Source organism: Eschscholzia californica, unplaced genomic scaffold (assembly GCF_041429995.1).
Source record: "Eschscholzia californica isolate CP2 unplaced genomic scaffold, dmEscCali1.0.p SCAF_4, whole genome shotgun sequence".
Lineage (NCBI taxonomy): Eukaryota > Viridiplantae > Streptophyta > Magnoliopsida > Ranunculales > Papaveraceae > Eschscholzia > Eschscholzia californica.
In genome coordinates this window covers 3247143-3264044 of record NW_028238461.1, presented here as the reverse complement: position 1 = coordinate 3264044, position 16902 = coordinate 3247143, and the positions used below count along the sequence as shown (strand labels likewise).

The 16902-nt window shown below is 36.8% G+C and overlaps 2 protein-coding genes across 2 annotated transcripts; both read left to right on the top strand.

Annotated features, from left to right (window-relative positions):
* Positions 1 to 8104: 8104 nt before the first annotated feature.
* Positions 8105 to 10680, top strand: LOC147541614 (mitochondrial fission 1 protein A-like). Its single transcript, XM_086636135.1, has 5 exons — positions 8105 to 8535; positions 9022 to 9157; positions 9261 to 9382; positions 10203 to 10266; positions 10350 to 10680. Exons 1-5 carry the CDS (start codon positions 8443 to 8445, stop codon positions 10439 to 10441), a joined length of 507 nt encoding a protein of 168 aa, XP_086492261.1. The 5' UTR covers positions 8105 to 8442; the 3' UTR covers positions 10442 to 10680.
* A 1600-nt stretch (positions 10681 to 12280) lies between these two features.
* LOC147541613 (vesicle transport protein GOT1-like) lies at positions 12281 to 15914 on the top strand. The gene is made up of 8 exons (XM_086636957.1): positions 12281 to 12412; positions 12521 to 12587; positions 13294 to 13352; positions 14429 to 14520; positions 14642 to 14722; positions 14808 to 14905; positions 14994 to 15075; positions 15718 to 15914. Exons 3-8 carry the CDS (start codon positions 13322 to 13324, stop codon positions 15754 to 15756), a joined length of 423 nt encoding a protein of 140 aa, XP_086493083.1. The 5' UTR covers positions 12281 to 12412; positions 12521 to 12587; positions 13294 to 13321; the 3' UTR covers positions 15757 to 15914.
* The last annotated feature ends 988 nt before the right edge of the window (positions 15915 to 16902 follow it).

Sequence of the window (16902 nt, the reverse complement as noted above, 5' to 3'; positions counted from 1 at the left end):
GCTGGAAAGCATTACAGAAGAGCAGGTAATTTGTTTTAACATTTCTTATAATGTCTCGGTGATTTAAATTAATGTTCTAACATAACTGATGTCTGAGTGACATTTTAGGAAATGTTGGAACATTTGCAAGAATGTTGGAACATTTAATTAAGTGCATGTGTTTTTTTAAGAGGTGTTGAGATAATAACCTTATGTATCCCTTCTTGTAGGTGAAGGTGGAGTTGGTGGCGGAGTCTGTGGAAGAGGAAGAGTTGTTAAAGTTCACGGAGAGGGTGGTGGAGGAGATGAATGAGGAGGAAGTAGAAAAGTTGAAGGAGGAAGTGGAGAGGTTGAGAGAAGAAATTTTGTTGGTTAAGAGAGAGTGTGAGAAGGTTAAGAGAGAGAGAGAAGTATTAAAAGAGGAGTTGGAGAGGATGAAGAGAGAGATAGGAGAGAAAAATGATGTATTGGAATTTGATTTTGGTGTAGGAGGGGAGGTGGATGTTAGAGACGAGGTTGGTAGAGATTTGGTGACTGTTGGAGAGGAGGTGGAGGGTGGGGAGGTTAGACAAGAGGTGGAGAGTGGAGATGGTGGAGAGAAGATAGTGGAGCAGGAAGTAGCCCCAAAAAATGCGGAACAAGTAAACGTAGAAGCCCGCAACGAAAAAGAAAGTGATGCCGAAGCCCAAACTGAAGGAGCAGAAATAGACAATAAGGGTAAGAAGGCAATTTCTGATGAGTTGGAAAAGGGTCAAACTTCAGGGGAGGGGCACAACCAGGAGCAGAAAGAGAGCCAAGTTGCTGGGTCAAGTGAGTAAATGCTCACGCAATTCTTTACTTCTGTTGACATTCCTGTTTTTGCTTGATAAGAAGTTGGAAATGTTGAAGCAAATACCAGAATGCTTCAACATTTGAGATACTGTTATAAAAGTAATGAATATTGTCTTTTTTTAGATTTAAGTTGGTTTTATTTCTAGTTTATTTCTTTTAAGCAACGTATTAACTTGTGTGCAATCAATCTATCTTCTCTGAAATTCTTACTTACTTGTCAGATGATTGGTATGAACATAAATTGTTCGGCCATCGTTACAAGTTTTTTGATAAACGGTAAGTAAAAGAGTTCTATCGTACTCCCACGATGTCTTTTACCACGACAATTGAAGACTGTCTTTTACCACGAACGACAGTAGAGTGGTCGGCTAAGTAATAAATAAGAAACAAACAAGTAAGTGTTCTTCTCCGCATAAATACGTAAAATGTTGGAACATCCGTGATAACGTTTATATATATTGATCAAGAATTGGAGAATGCTTTTTGTTAAGATTTGGTTTTCTATCGAATGTTGACTAGTTAAACGTGTGGTGGTGGGGGACAGGTGAAAAGTCTTTTGGAAGTGTTTTGAATGTAGGTGAAAAAGAGACAGAAGAACTAGACTTCCAGCTGACTTGGCCTTCAGCTTTCTTTTCAGAGGTTTGTGAAGTGGCCAAGGAATATGAAAACTACGAGATCGTGGAGAATGAAAGTTCTTCGGAAGACGATTTTGTAAATAAGCCACAGGTTGAAATGGCTGAGGTTGTTCAAACGAAAGAGAAAAACAAACAAAACTCTCTGGTAAAGAGGGTAAAAACTCAGCCAAGAACCCGAACTTTGACCGAGAAAGGCAAGCAACTCGAGAAAAAGAAAACAATCAATGTAGAGGAGATTATAGAGTTGGGAGCCGGAAAGTCAGAAGAGGAGAAAGTTAAGAAGCTAGGAAACTGGAGAAGAAGCCCAGTCTGGAAGAATGTCAAGGAAGATGAAAAGGGTCTGATGGAAGAATTCCTCAGAAAAAGTGACAAAAGGTACGAGTAGGTTACTGTAATGTTCATGCACTGACAATAATGTTTGAACATTCTTGTTTGTGTTGTATCATTAATTTTAGCTTACTGTAATGTTCTAGCATTGGATGATATGTCCCATCATTACATAAGATGACACTGTTTTTTCCACATTTTCCAGTACTAAAGTGTGGTTTAGTGACGGGATAAACGACATATGTGGAAAGCAGCTCGACATGTTGATGATGAATCTAGAATGTGATTTTCGCAGATAATCAACTGGGCCAGTTCCTTCGTCACTAATCACAAGGAATTGAAAGAAAAGTGTGTGCTTTGCCTCCCATCAGAGATCTACGTAAGTTAAGTGATTAGAATGTTTTCCTATCGTCATCTTTTATATGAGTGAACATTTTGATAACTTTGTGTTTGTTCGACAGACAATGATAAAGTCGGAGGTCAACCAAGCTTCAATCGAACATATGCTCAATCGCACGTTGAGTAATAATGCTGGGAAACCGGAGATCTTGTTTGTGTGTGCACCAATCTGCCAACCAACAATGGGGGACGCAGCAAGGGGGGGGGGGCACTGGACACTATTGATATACAATGTATTTCTCCATAGGTGGACCCATTATGACTCAATGTCATTTGACAAGAAGAAGGCCAAGGACTGTTACGAAAATGCCAGGGAGTACGCGGCATATGTCGAGGATGTAATGGAAGAAGTTGGGTTCACAATGTTTGGAACCCAACAAAAATATGCAGATGTCGTTGGGGAGCCAGAATTCCCTACTCAGGGAGAAAAGTAAGTGTTCTCACTCTTTATTTGTTCCAACATTATGATGCATGTTTTAATTAGTTTGAAATTGTTCCAACATTCCTGGAAATGTTGGAACAAAAACTTATATGTTTTTAGAAATTTGATAAAAACACACGTAGTTATTAATAATTTAGTCTCATTTAATATTATGTTTCAGAATTGTCTGTGACTGTAGACACATTATTGGTTATGCTTTAACATTTCGTTTGTGTCTTGAACAGCCCGGATTGCGGTCTGTTTGTCATTTTGAAAATTGAAGAGCTCGTGGCAGACTGCACGACAACAGGACCCAAACAGCGTACAGAAAACCCAGATTGGGTATCCCTGGCACAAAGGAAGAGGGCCAAGCTAACCCACAACATTTTGAAAGAGAATACGATATCTTGGAGGATGGCCCGAGCTTGAAGTAGTTTCCCCTGTGTATGTTTTTTTTGTAAAGGATCTTTTTTAATCAAAAATGAAGTAGTTGTTCACGTAACGGGTTATGTTCATATCACTAAACCCGAAACGACTTCATTCTTGATTAGATTACAAACAAATATGGTTTGTAAATTATTTTGGGATGTTAACAACATACAATGATTTTGGATGGGATGTTTATGTTAAAACAATATGAAGTAAATTTGAATATATTATTATTTTTCTTCAACAACATGTGTGACATGCATTGTCCCCTTAGAGTTTGTTTCAGGGAAGAACATACACAGATATGTTAGAACATTCCTTTCAATGCTGGGACAAATTGATAACTGTTTGAGAAATATGTAATAATGTTCCTTCATTAATACGAATGTATTCAAAAAAATCTATAATGTTGACACATTGTAAATAATAGTAAGACATGTAAGGATTCATTCACTGAACATTTTGTAGAATGTTATAACATTTTCACAAGAGAACAAAATATGTACTAAATACCAAAAGATTTTTCTAAAACATTCAACACAATGTACAGACAGTCTGTAACATGTTGAGACATATCGTTGATGTTGAAGCATTTAGAAAAATGAGAACTACAGTTGGGCCCGACATGTTGCACTGTTGTGATAAGAGGGTTGGTTGCACCTGCGACATATTCTTTTCCTCCTGGTAACATCTCCGGAACTCTGCAACCGTGTTGTACGTGGTCTCCCTGGTGCCCTTCTAACTAGTGGAGGAAGAGTCTTGGTTAATGGATCAAAAGTATAGGGTTCGTCATAATTTGGAACGGGGTAAACACAATGTTTGTATGTGTTCCTGTAAGCCTCAACCGTCCAGACTGGATCGTAAAAACATGTACTATCACCCCGAGTCTTGTTGATGCATAACATTGCATGTTGACACGGAAGCGAATCTACTTGCCAACGCCGGCAAGAGCATGTGAGAGTACCAAGATTTACGGAATGGCGTGGAGTCGAATATACTTCATAAATAAGTGGGGCTGCCTCGACGTATCTCCAAGTCTCCGCAACTTTGTATTTCGCTTGTTGCTCCAAGTTAATGGATGGGCAAAGAAATGTATTCCATCCAATAGCGGCGTCTCTATGCTTTCTCATCTTGTTCATAATCTTCTGTCTTATGGCATCCAACAATGCTGTAATAGGGAGAACGCGGGCTTTCTTTACCATGTTGTTGAAGCTCTCAGACAGTTGGGAAGTGATGGCGCCATACCTGTAAGACAACATTATAACGTCTGTAACAACATTTTACGGAATGCTTATATTAAATCATGTTGTGTTCCAACCGTACACTAAATGTGTAAACATTAATTGGAATGACAAAACACTAGGAAGAATGTCCTCTCATAACAGAAGCTATGATTAAATGTGAAAAAATTACTGGGTAAACTTAAAGTGTGCCGGTAACAAGGTTCGTGGTGTTTCAACATTTCAACTGAAAATGAGTAAACAAAATACCTATCTCCGGGGAAAAAGGAATCTGCCCATGATTCCGGATTAAGGGATTGGAAAAACCTCTCCACATTGGTTCCACCCATCTCAACCATTTGTTCAATGGTTGCGTGATACTCGCTCTCGGGTAATGCACGTGCCGCCGTAAACATAAGACTCTGAAAATAACGTGACTGGCGCGCCCCGTTACGTATTCTCAAGTTTAGATTACATCGTAAGTGCCAAGCACAGAATGAGTGGTGAGCGGTGGGAAAAACATTCTTCACGCCTTTTAGAATTCCAGCATGTCTATCCGAAATAAAGGTGTAACGTTTGATCGGATCCACCACTAATTTCAAATTTTGCAGAAACCAATCCCAATTATGATCATTCTCAATGTCCACAACTGCGTAAGCAATGGGGAAAAGACCTAACAAAAAAATAATAATACAAAATTAGTGCTGTTGATTCATAAACCAATAGTGCATTAGCAAATGATCAAATGTCTAAACATACGTGGTAATGTTTAGTGACACCAATAAATGACGCATCATCTCACTGGATGCAGCGACATTGTAGATCGTGTTCTTAAAATTTAGTCAAGTGTTGGCAGGAACATTAGAATGTTAACCTACAATGTGAAAATGAAAACATACCAACGTTTCCGTCCTTGGTAACCGCAGCTAAAATGCAGCCATTAAAACGTGTTTTGGCGAATGTTCCATCAATATAGATCACGGGACGACAGTGTTGAAACCCAAGGATAGATGCGTGAAGCGCAATAAAAACTCGACAAATCTATTGGTAGTGGGTTCGATTTGCAAATCAATTATGCTATTGGGATTAGTAGTCGCCAAAGAATCTACGTACCACTTCAACTTTGCATAGGAATCACCCTCCTGCCCAAATACTTTGTCCATGGCTACCTTCTTACCACCGTAAGAAAAGTAATAGCTCAACTCAACACCGTAATCGTCTTGAAACTTTTCTTTAACTTCAGCAGTACTCCAATTTGGGTGTTTTCTGATGTCGTCATCCATTAGGCTGCCAACAAGTTTACTAGAGAGTTTGGGATCCGCAGGTTTGAGAACAACATCGAGACAATCGTGTATCGGTTCGTATTCTTTCAAAAGAAACACGGATTTACATCCCAATGGTGCAACCCCGTGGACTCTCCAATTACATCCGGGTTTGGAACAAACGGCAGTCACACGACATGGTTCATTCTTGATATATTTGTAGTTGTTCTTGGTTGCAATGGTATAACGACCAAGAGCGTGTCGAAAAGCTTTGACACCACCAGGGAATATTTGCCCAATCTCCGTAAATACGTCGCCCCATGAGTCACATACTAACTTCTTGTCATTATTTTGAGATGTAGAAAGTGACCTTTCAGTTTTCATACTGCAAAATTGAATAAAATGTTATGAAAGTATCATTGATTGTCTTAACAGGTTAACAAAATGTATAAACATTTAGTGTAATGTCGCGGCACCAGAGAATATGTCTGGACATGCGTAGGAATGTTTAGTTATCAGTTAGAATGTCGTATAATTTAATGAAATGTGTGAAATTATTTGAAAATGATGGATAACATTCTACTGAATGCTTCGAATATGTGGTATAATAAGGTGGTCCAAGAAGCAATGTCTGATCATTCTATCAAATGTTGGTCAAACTGCTAATTCAATAGCTATGAAACAAATGTGTTAACACATGATAAATTACCTGTAACATGTAACCAAATGTTTCGACATTTTTTTAAATGTTAATACAAACGTTAAAGTTATACCAGAAACAAAAAAGATGTACGGACAGCGAAAGAACTGTACGGACACTTCAGAAACTAAGCTTTACACGAGAAGGATGAACAAAAGCATACAATCTCATAAAAAAGAGTTTCATCATCAAAAGTTACCTGGATTTATAGGAGAAGAAGATGGTGATTCGAACAAGTTGATGGCTGAACGAAGATGAATAGATATGATGAATGAAGAAGAGGGTTTGTATCTCGGTTTGTGTCTGTAGGTGATGACTGAACGAAGATGATGAAAATATTAGAGAGAGAAAGGTGAAAACGAAGATGATGATTGAAGAGATGATGACTGTAGAGAGAAGAAGGTGGAAAATAGGGTTTGGGGTTCGGTTTAGGTAGAGAGATAAGAAGGTGGAAACAGATTTTGGAGAGAGAAAGTAAATCAAATTTTTTAGAGAGAAAGATATGATTTGTTAGAGTTGTTGGATATATATATAGGAGGGCAAAAGAGGGTTTAGAAGAAAATAGGAAATCTTAGAGATAAGAGTTTGGCCCGGATTGCACATTGGGATGTGTATTTGGGTTTGATATGAGTTATTATTGGATTATTGGGTTTTGGGTGAGATATTAAACCTTGTTGGGTTTTTTTTTGTATTTGGGCCCAAAATTTGGGCCTTTCATCAAAAAATTCAATGACAAAGGAGGTTCTCGATTTTACATCTTTAGTTAAATTTGGTTTTTTTCGCTGCATAGCTCAATTTGGTTGGTATGCAAATTTTCTCTTATGGGGTCATTTTCTTCCAATATTTACAGATAGGAAATTCATTTACTTCAGCATAACAATAATGCTTGAATTTGCATACATTGTACTATTTTAGTGTTGAGACTTGAGCATAACAATAATGCTTGAATTTGCATACATTGTACTATTTTAGTGTTGAAATTGAAGCATATTGACGCGTGATTGTGACGCCCCAATTCTAGTTGTCACTTACTAAGGGCATCTCCAATGCAACAATCAAACTCTAAAATTTAGAGTGTCACATAAAATTTTTAGGAGTTTCTCTTTTAAAATTATCTCTAATGCAAAACTCAATATGAATCTCTAAAATGAGGACCACTCTAAATTTAGAGCGTCCTCTTGAGTTTCTCTAAGTGCCACGTAAACTAATCGATTAATTTTATTGTTAAAATATAAGTTTTAGAGTTTTTCTTAAGTGTTGCATTAGAGAAAACTTTTTAATAGAGTTTCTCTAAATGGTCAAGTAGGAAAGATAACTTTTAAAGATCTAATTTTCCAACTTGACAAATTAGGATTGTAAGAGTTTCAGTAGAGTGTTCCATTGGAGATGCTCCAAGTGCTTAAAAATCAAACACCCACTAAATTCCCACTAAATTAAGGTCGTGTTTTTTTTTATGTCCGAACAGATTTTACTAAATTAAAAAACAAACATCTGAAATCTGAATTGGATTTAAAAACACAAACACAACCTAGGAGTCGGGTTGATCTAGCTGAAATAAGTTGTATTCAAACAAGTTAGATTCTTATAATGAAAAGAAACCTATAGTACATCAATTTCAAATCATATAATATGAAAGGTGGAGGTAATTCTACCCAGGATTTTTATGTCATCTGCGATCTGCAATTAGGGCACATGACTTCTCATCGAGAGATTATACAAAGAAATAAACATTCCTTTGTTTTAAGTTGAGCCGACATGTCACCAAAACCAACCACGAATCAAGTTGTTGGGTTCTCTAGCCATATCAATGACTACCTCTCATGTGAGAATATATCCATATTTCAAAAATCATAATTTATACATCTAATAAAAGAAACAACAATTTTTGTTATCATTTAAACATACAAAACGTCGTATTGTTGCGAAACACAATTTCCTCCTCTTTTTAAATTATAAATTTTAGAATTTGTTCACATCCAAGAAATGCCAACTTGAATTTCTTAACAGTACCAAAGAATTTAATGATATGTTAAATGATCATCCGATCGAGTTCTGATAGGGTGATGTGATCGGACAAGATTTAGTATGGGAAAGCACGTAGCATCACGGGTGACATATTAGAGGGTGAGCAAGCAATTTCATAATTACTTAGCTCTCAAGCGTCTTCCTGCCGTCAACAAAAAAATAATCCTTCAAATAGCGTCTCTTTCTTTTTCTTCGTCAACAGAAAGTTTGAACAATGGAAGCTAAGATCGGTCAGTTTTTCGAATCAGTCGGTTCATTTTTCACCGGTGGAGATCAGATCCCCTGGTGCGACCGCGATATCATCCTCGTAAGTTCTATACTTCCGTCTGAATTTCTTGTTCTTTTTCTTTTTCAATCTTCTTCTCTTTGTTTTGTTCAATTTCACTCTGTATTAGCTTTAGATTAAGAGAATGATTTCGATCGGTTGTCAAATCAGTTTGTGAAATAATAATAAAAATAATATAATTAGTCGAATTGTTTTAGGGTTTAGTAATATGTTGTTCTAAACCTCTGCATACCTTGAATTGCGATGATTGTAAACTAGATTGATTGATTTCTTCTATTAGGCACGTCTAGATACGTAATTTTGTGATCGATTTGATGATTTTTGCTTGAGAGAAGTCTTAATGACAAATACCAAATCTACTTCAACATTGTGATGGCTAATTGATGCCCTATAATCTGAAACCTAATTTTATCATTTACTTGTTAAGTTATCCCTCGACAAAGATTGCTAGAAGAAGGTTTTGTTTAAAGTGGTTTACTTGATATAATCTTTGTTATGAATTGACAGGGTTGTGAGAGAGAAATTGCAGAAGCTGGAGATGCCTCAGATGAGGTTAAGAATGAAAGCATCATGAGGTTATCATGGGCTCTTGTTCACTCAAGACAACCAGAAGATGTGCAACGTGGAATCGCAATGCTTGAAGGTGAAAAAAATTTTAAAAAATTTAAAAGGGGCAATTTATTTGTATTTGCTTCTTATTTGTGACGGATAAACATAAAGAACATTCATATTTGAACTGTTTGCAGCTTCTTTGGCCAGTACGACCAGTCCACTTCAAAAGAGAGAGAAGCTTTATCTTCTTGCAGTTGGGTATTACAGGAGCGGTGACTATTCAAGGAGCAGGCAACTTTTGGATCGATGTTTGGAGGTTTGGTCTCTCCTTCCTGGTTTTGGGTAGATTAGAGTTGCTTGTTTGTCCCATGTATTAATACAAGCATATAGTAAAACAAACGACAGGAAAACTATACTTTACTTTAGAAGTAGTTTATTGCATAACAATGGTGATGAGTTTGTTGATGGCAGTATGGCACGGCTAGGTAACTAGTATAATCTCTACTTACCTAGTATCTGAATCTTGTGACAACAAGTTGTGGCTGCAGATGATTGATGTTTAATTCACAATACCAGTAATTACCATTTATAATTAAATGGATTTAGATTTTGTTGTTCATGCTACAAGTTATTAGATCATTTTGGTGTCAGTAAAAACCTACAAGTGCAAATTCAGTGTTGGTCTCAAGGGCCAAGCATGTTGATTGAGTTATCCCATTCATGAAGGCAGTTCTTCTTTTGTTACCCTCCCCAGTCAACACGACCCTCAATTTCGTGTAGCAAGACAGTTTTTAGGGGGACAAGATTGTTCTTTTTATCAAGCAGCTGATATTTTCTTTTTTTTGTGTACTTCAATTTTTCTTATGGTATGTCAGAATAATATTTCCACATTGTTGTAATTTCGATTGGCTTCTATAGAGCTTTCAATTGGTCCATTCTATAAGTTCAGCAAGTATAGGAGGACCTTCTCATGTTTCACAAACAAAAGAACGAAAGATCCCTACGATAATATGATTAAAAAGGGGCTACTTCTGTTGCTTGAAAAGGTTTAATCTTCATTTATTCCGAATGTTTTCATTCATCATGATCATATTTACTAGTGTTGTGATATATTACTCTATGGATTTGATGTGCAGATAGCACCAGATTGGAGACAAGCCTTGACCCTGAAGAAGACAGTTGAAGATCGAATAGCTAAAGGTGAGTCTGTGCTTCTTACTATTTCTCAGTTGTATGTTTGTTGTTACAGGGAACTTCTCTCTAAATATAGTCATGAAATGCAGATGGTGCAATCGGGATAGGAATTGCTGCAACTGCTGTTGGATTATTGGCTGGTGGAATTGCAGCTATCGCTGCTGGTGCTCGTAAGAAATGACCCGCCCAAACATTTTGTACTAAATATTCACTATCGGTTTATTCGTTTTTGGCTGGGTATGAATGTTTTCAGTAACCCTGGGAAAAAGGCTATACAAACATGGGCTATACTTTTTTTTTGATGAAATGGGCTATACTTGGTTGCTCCATTTCTGTTTATGTTTATTAAATTGTTATGTACTTGTCATGTATACTCATGTTTTCAAATCTTGGATGGAAATAATACTCAAGTTCATATTCCATTATTGATAAGACCCAATCGAAGACTACAAGATCGTTTGACATTCGCTCTTAGGCCTCCCCCCCCCCCCCCCCCCGCCCCAAAAGGCAGCTTGATCGAATCCTCATTTGAGCTCGATGCATTTTTTTGTACCCTTCTTACCCTGAAAAAGCAAGGTCACCTTGCGTCCTTGAACCGATAACCATTTTTCAGCTAACCTAGCCTCCTCCGTCCCTCAGGACCAACAAGGGGTAGTACAGGAACATTCACTTGTTGTGCATCGACTACGCCTTACGGCCTGATCTTAGGCCCTGACTCACCCTCCGTGGACGAACTTTGCGGAGGAACCCTTGGGTTTTTGGGGCATTAAATTCTCACCAATGTTTGCGTTGCGCTTCGTCCACACCTGCTCGAGTGGGTGCTTGGGTGACACAGAAGAAAACTTCAACTCGTCCGAATAGCTACACAAGCTAATCCATCTTACTAATAAATCCGACGATAACTTATAAAACAACCCGATAAACGGCCAATACCATGGACAAGCAGGCACCCGTGTAAATCAAGAAAATTCAAATCCCGCACTCCCTCGCCCTCATGAACATTTTATGGACATAACTCAGCCTGCAAAGTTTTGTAAACAATCCCTCATGGGTGGGTAGACAGAGTGTGGTGCTCCTCTTAAGAGGTGAAACATCTTTCCTTAGTGAGTTTTTTTTTAAACCGTGAGGCTCAGAAGTGCTAAAGCGGATCTGCACAATCCTATAACACATTATTAACACAATTCGATCTACTGTGATGTGGTATTTAGATATCATGTTCTAAACAATCCTATACTGATGGTGAGACTGAGTGTGATGCTCCTCTTAAGAGGTTAAGCACCCTTCGCTAGTGTGGTCTTTTAATATCATTGGTCCGTACCATCCTACAATACGAAGAGTATATTGGAAAAAATGGATAATGACCCCTGTTTCGACCTGTTCGCAGGTCGAATATTTACACCCTAATTGATCTAACCCCGCCGATTTTAGTACTAGAAATCAGTTGGGATGATTGATTTTTGGTACAAAATTCCGATCATCCATATTGTTATTGTGTAATTCATTCATTTTCTCTATTTTTTCTTGCATAACTTATGTGTTGTTCTTCTTTCTTGATTCACGACCCCTCTTTCCTACTATTACTCTCGCGACTTTGGAGGTTGTCAAAACCAAGATAGGTGGCATGCTTAATCTGAGAGCAAAATACAATCAAATGAGTTTTGGGTTAAAAATAACGATGCCCCCTCAGTTCATCTTGATTGTCAGAGTCTTTATTCCGCAGATGACTTTCCTAGATGTTCCAAAGCCGCGACCTTTTTATTGACGAAGCGTCTATAGGGGCTCCTCCTTTTTACCCAGGTCTGCTTTCTCTCTTCGCGCCTTGCGTACTAAGCAAGTCAGGTGGTACTCCTACTCACACAATCCGTGTTGGACTTGAACAACACAGACTGCTTAGTCTGAAAACCCACGAGAAATGCCAAAAGTGAGAGCGGGCCTGAGTAGAAAAAGGAAGGGCACCTTTAGAGGCACAACTTCATGGTTCGTAGGTAGAAAGGTAGGTATGATACACCCACTTCCAATTGAGGTTATGAAATTTCCAATTGGAAATTTCACTCTCAAATCTCTTTCAGGTTTCTCTCTCTCTCTCTCCTATTTTTCGTAGAGGGCAAATAAACGCTCAAGAACAAGAAGCACTTAAATCAACTCTTGGAAGGTAAACTTTTCTAATCTTAATCTTTCAGTTTTCTTCCCTTAATTTTAGGGTTTTGATTTGAACTATCATTTTATTCTCTTCTAACTTCTTCTCATCTTTTGCCGCCAGAGGATCTCTAGATCAACTGCTCTCTATTCCATTCATTTTGATTTCCACTCTTTACTTGACTCAAAAGGTATGCAATCGATCTCTTCTTCTCTGGTTTCGTTTTTGTTAATTTTCATTTATTTTCTTCTTCAGATTAGAATATATAGATCTATGTCTATGTCATTGAAACCTCACATAAGCTTTAACAATTTATCTGTGGATGATGATGATGATGATTCTAGGGTTTTTGTGCAGCTATTAGTGTTAGGATTTTAAATGATCTTGATTAGATTTTTCATTCGAATTGTGATTAGTTGCCCAACCAACTGGTTTCTTATTAGAACGAATGAACTTGCTCTTACTTATTATGAAACCTCTAATGACATGATCATACTGTAGTTGCTGATGAATGAAACACTTTTTTTTTTTTTGTTGTAGTTCTCATAGCCTACATTGAGTCCACTAATTTTTTATTAGGAGGCCTTCACTGAGTCTACTAATTTGTTAGTCGATTCGAGTCCTTCTATAGCTTATAGGTGTTTTAGAGGATCGTGGATTAATTCATTCTTGTGGTCCTTGTGGATGTAATTTTTATTTTTAAAGATTACTGATGAATCTGTTAAACCATTTTAGTTTGACTTTTGCCTCGAAAATTTAATTGAACACCACACAAATCAAACTGTGCAACACTAAATCAAGTGAATTTGATCAACTAATTATGTTCACAATATCGATGTCTTGCACTTTCCCTTTATCTGTTGCAATTCTGATCATCATTTTATTTTCGCATGCAGTGGGAGTATTCACGTTTACCTTGGCAGAATGGTTTCATTTGAGATGAATGACAGAAAAAGTATGCGCCATTCATTATATTTCTGATCACAAACTTTTTTGTCAACCGTCTCATGGTCTATTTTGTTTCTATGTTTTCACTGGTGGTCAACTCAGTTATATGTATCCCTAGATTTTGTTTTTGAAAGTTTTCTTTTGTAAACTACACTACTTTTCTGATAGCTCTCATGAATTTAGGGTTTTATATTGAGGCTCATACTTTACCTTTTATACCTTTAGTGAAGCAGTATCAATAATTATTTCATTATTTTACTTCAGAAAAGTAATTATTTTATTATAGTCTTCCTTGAAGTCAAGTATCGTGTACCCTATACTAAATGCACTAAGAACACTGATGGTCAAGTTTTCGAACTGTAGAATAATTTATTTGCACATTCTCAAATGACTACTATCAATCTCAGCATAATTTTCAAGTATAAGTTTCTACTATCTATTAAGCATCCAATATGATGCCAAAATGTGCTTATTCTTGAAAACAAATAAAAGGATTCTGCAGTTCCGATTTCCTCTAATACGAAGTTATTCACTCAGAGCTCAAACCCATATACGTAATATAATGTTGCAACTTGTGGAATAATAGGATGAAATGAGATTTTAGGACGTTGATGATTGTTGCTTACTCTGAAAAATATTTTGCTTAACGGTGTGCTCAGAAATCCGAAATATCCTCCTTTACAGAAGAGACAGCTATATTGCTTAATTTGTGTGGACTTTTCACTTATAGTATGTAATTTAATTTTCTTGCAAATTCCAAGAAGTGTTAAAAGTGAAAGCTAAAGAAAATAAGAAGGGTATCTGGTTATCCTCGCTATGATAGAGAAGCAGATTAGCTTTTGAATTGTCTTGGCGAATTTCGTACCCAAATACGCTGCTTATAAGTTCTCCATTTTAATAGATTTTTTACACTTTTGACTTTTAATGTGCTAAGATGTTACCGAATATTGCCTGCTTTTTTTTCAGATATTTTTGTACATAGATCTTTTCTTTTGCATTTTCATTTACTTTTGTTCTTTCTTTCTCGATATAGTTTAGTCCTAGCTTTCTCATCTTCTCACTCGCAATTTTGAATTGACACAGAGATTGGGCTAGGATTGACGGGGTTTGGTGTCTTTTTCTCTTTTCTGGGAGTTGTCTTTTTATTTGACAAGGGACTTCTTGCCATGGGAAATGTAAGTAATTGAGATCAGTCAATCATTTCTTCACACCCTAATTTTTGTTGATTTATTTCCTGTTCTGGTTCTCATAGATGACAATCCTGCTTAAGATGACTTTCCTCTCTATGATAAGCAGATCCTTTTCTTATCAGGGGTAATGTTGACAATAGGACTGAAATCCACCATGCAATTCTTCATGAAACGTCAGAACTACAAGGTTCAGTTGTCCTATGTACCTTAACTTTGAATGTGTTGGTATTTCTTGGTAAATTCTTATACAATGGTGTTTCACTTATCGACAGGGTACTCTATCTTTTGGTGTTGGCTTCTTCTTCGTACTTATTGGATGGCCTCTCTTGGGCATGATCTTGGAGGCATATGGTTTCATTGTACTCTTTAGGTTTGTAGTTCGTTTTCTGATCCTTCCTCGCCAGTCCTTTCATTTATCATTTGAATATTCTTGGCTGCTGATGAGGTTTCTTTCGCAGTGGTTTTTGGCCTACACTGTCAGTATTTTTGCAGAGGATACCTTTCTTTGGTTGGGTCTTCCGACAACCTTTTGTTACATCGGTAAGGATACAGTGATACTCGATACCTTTTCTTAGCAAGAGGCAGATGTTGCAACGTAACTTTTTATTTTAAGTTAAACTTAGAGGGATCATGGCATATTTTGCTTATGGAAACCACACCACATGGTGCAGTTCAAATACTTCGAATTCTATCTCTTACTGCTTTGTCTTCACTTTAAAGTGGTTACCTTTGTCGTCAAACCAAATCTCTTTCCATAACCTCATTGCGCAACACTTATGCAGTCCTCTGTCTGGTACTCTGGCATATCCTCACTGCATCTTAGGCTTCTCAAAACACTTCAGACATGTTGCAGAAGTTTTAGGGCATTTATGTCTTTGTTTCTCAGCTAGATTTTTGGTGGAGTTTGTCTACAGATTCATGGGTGTAACTTGAAACCAGAGTTATACTAAGACTAATAATAACTACCTGCTATTATTGCTATTTATCTGCAAAAAAGCATGTTTTCGTATAATAAAGAGGAAACGTAAGTTTTGCATAGCTTATAATGACCTAGGATAGCAGATTTGTTCACTGAGCGAGGTCTTAGGTTGTATTTCTAAATAATCTGAAATGTAATACAATTATGCATGATTCTAGTCGGTTAGATATAGAATTGATGTTGCTTGTATTGGTTACGTGCAGTTCATGGATAGGTACAGGGGTAGAAGAGTGCCTGTATAAGGGATGCTTCTGAAACAACAAAGCCAGATACAACCTGTTCTTTAGACAGGGCACATGTAAGATACTTGTCTGACTCGTTTTAATGTCAGTGATTTGATTCACATTGTTACTGGATGAGAACATTCAATCAATGATATGATGACCTTTTATCTGTATAATTCTTTATTCTCTCCTTGTTTTTGCTGCTGCAATATTTGTCGAAGTTGAGTGTACTCATATTTCGGTCCAACGGTATCTTTCTGATTTTTAACTTCGAAGTAGACACTTTAACTACCCCTTTAGTCAAGTTCAACCTTGAATGTATATTGTCTTTCTTCTTCTTCTCTGTTTTATCTCTCTTTAACACCATTATTTGATGTTCCAGTTTGAGAATTTCTACCAGAAAATGTCCTTGTATGAAAAAGAGTCTAGACATTCTACACTTTGAACTTTCCTCTTCAACGACAAGAACTCTGTTTTATATTGGTTGAGGTAAGTTCATCTCAACTTAAAGTAGCAATAAAGATGAAATAAGGCAAAACTCTTAGCCATGAACTTCCGATTCTTTTGGTCGATGAAGAAGAAAAGTCGAAGTCTAGAATGTGTAAACTGTTTTACATAAAGGCATTTATATATGAAGGGTATGTAGCCGAAATCGAAATTTAATCAAGTCTGTTTGACCCAATTTCCAGTTCCTCCCCAAGAAGGAAAAAAAAATGAAATAAGAGAAAAAAATTATCTTTTGTTAATTTGAAATGAAATTAAAAATTACATTAGAAAAAAAGCAAGTAGTTGGATTACTATAGATGAAGCACATGTGGACTAGGTTAGAACCCACTTAATCTATCATCATTTCAAATAATCCTACATTAGAAAAGAAAATTTAACAAGGAAACTAGTAAAATAAGTAACTAATCGTCTTCAACAACAATATCGTCATCTACTTGTAAATCTTCAAATTCTTTTTGTAGGTCCTCCATGTAAGTTGTTTGTCTAGTATCAAAATCATCCCAATCTTTCACGCATATAAGTGCTTCGAAAGTGTTGGGATTTAAACAATTTCTTCGATTTTTTAAAATGTGTGAAAATGCTCTAAAAGACGAATGGGACGCAATGGTAGATGCAGGGGGAGAAAGTAGATCATAAGCCATCATTTGCATAATTGGG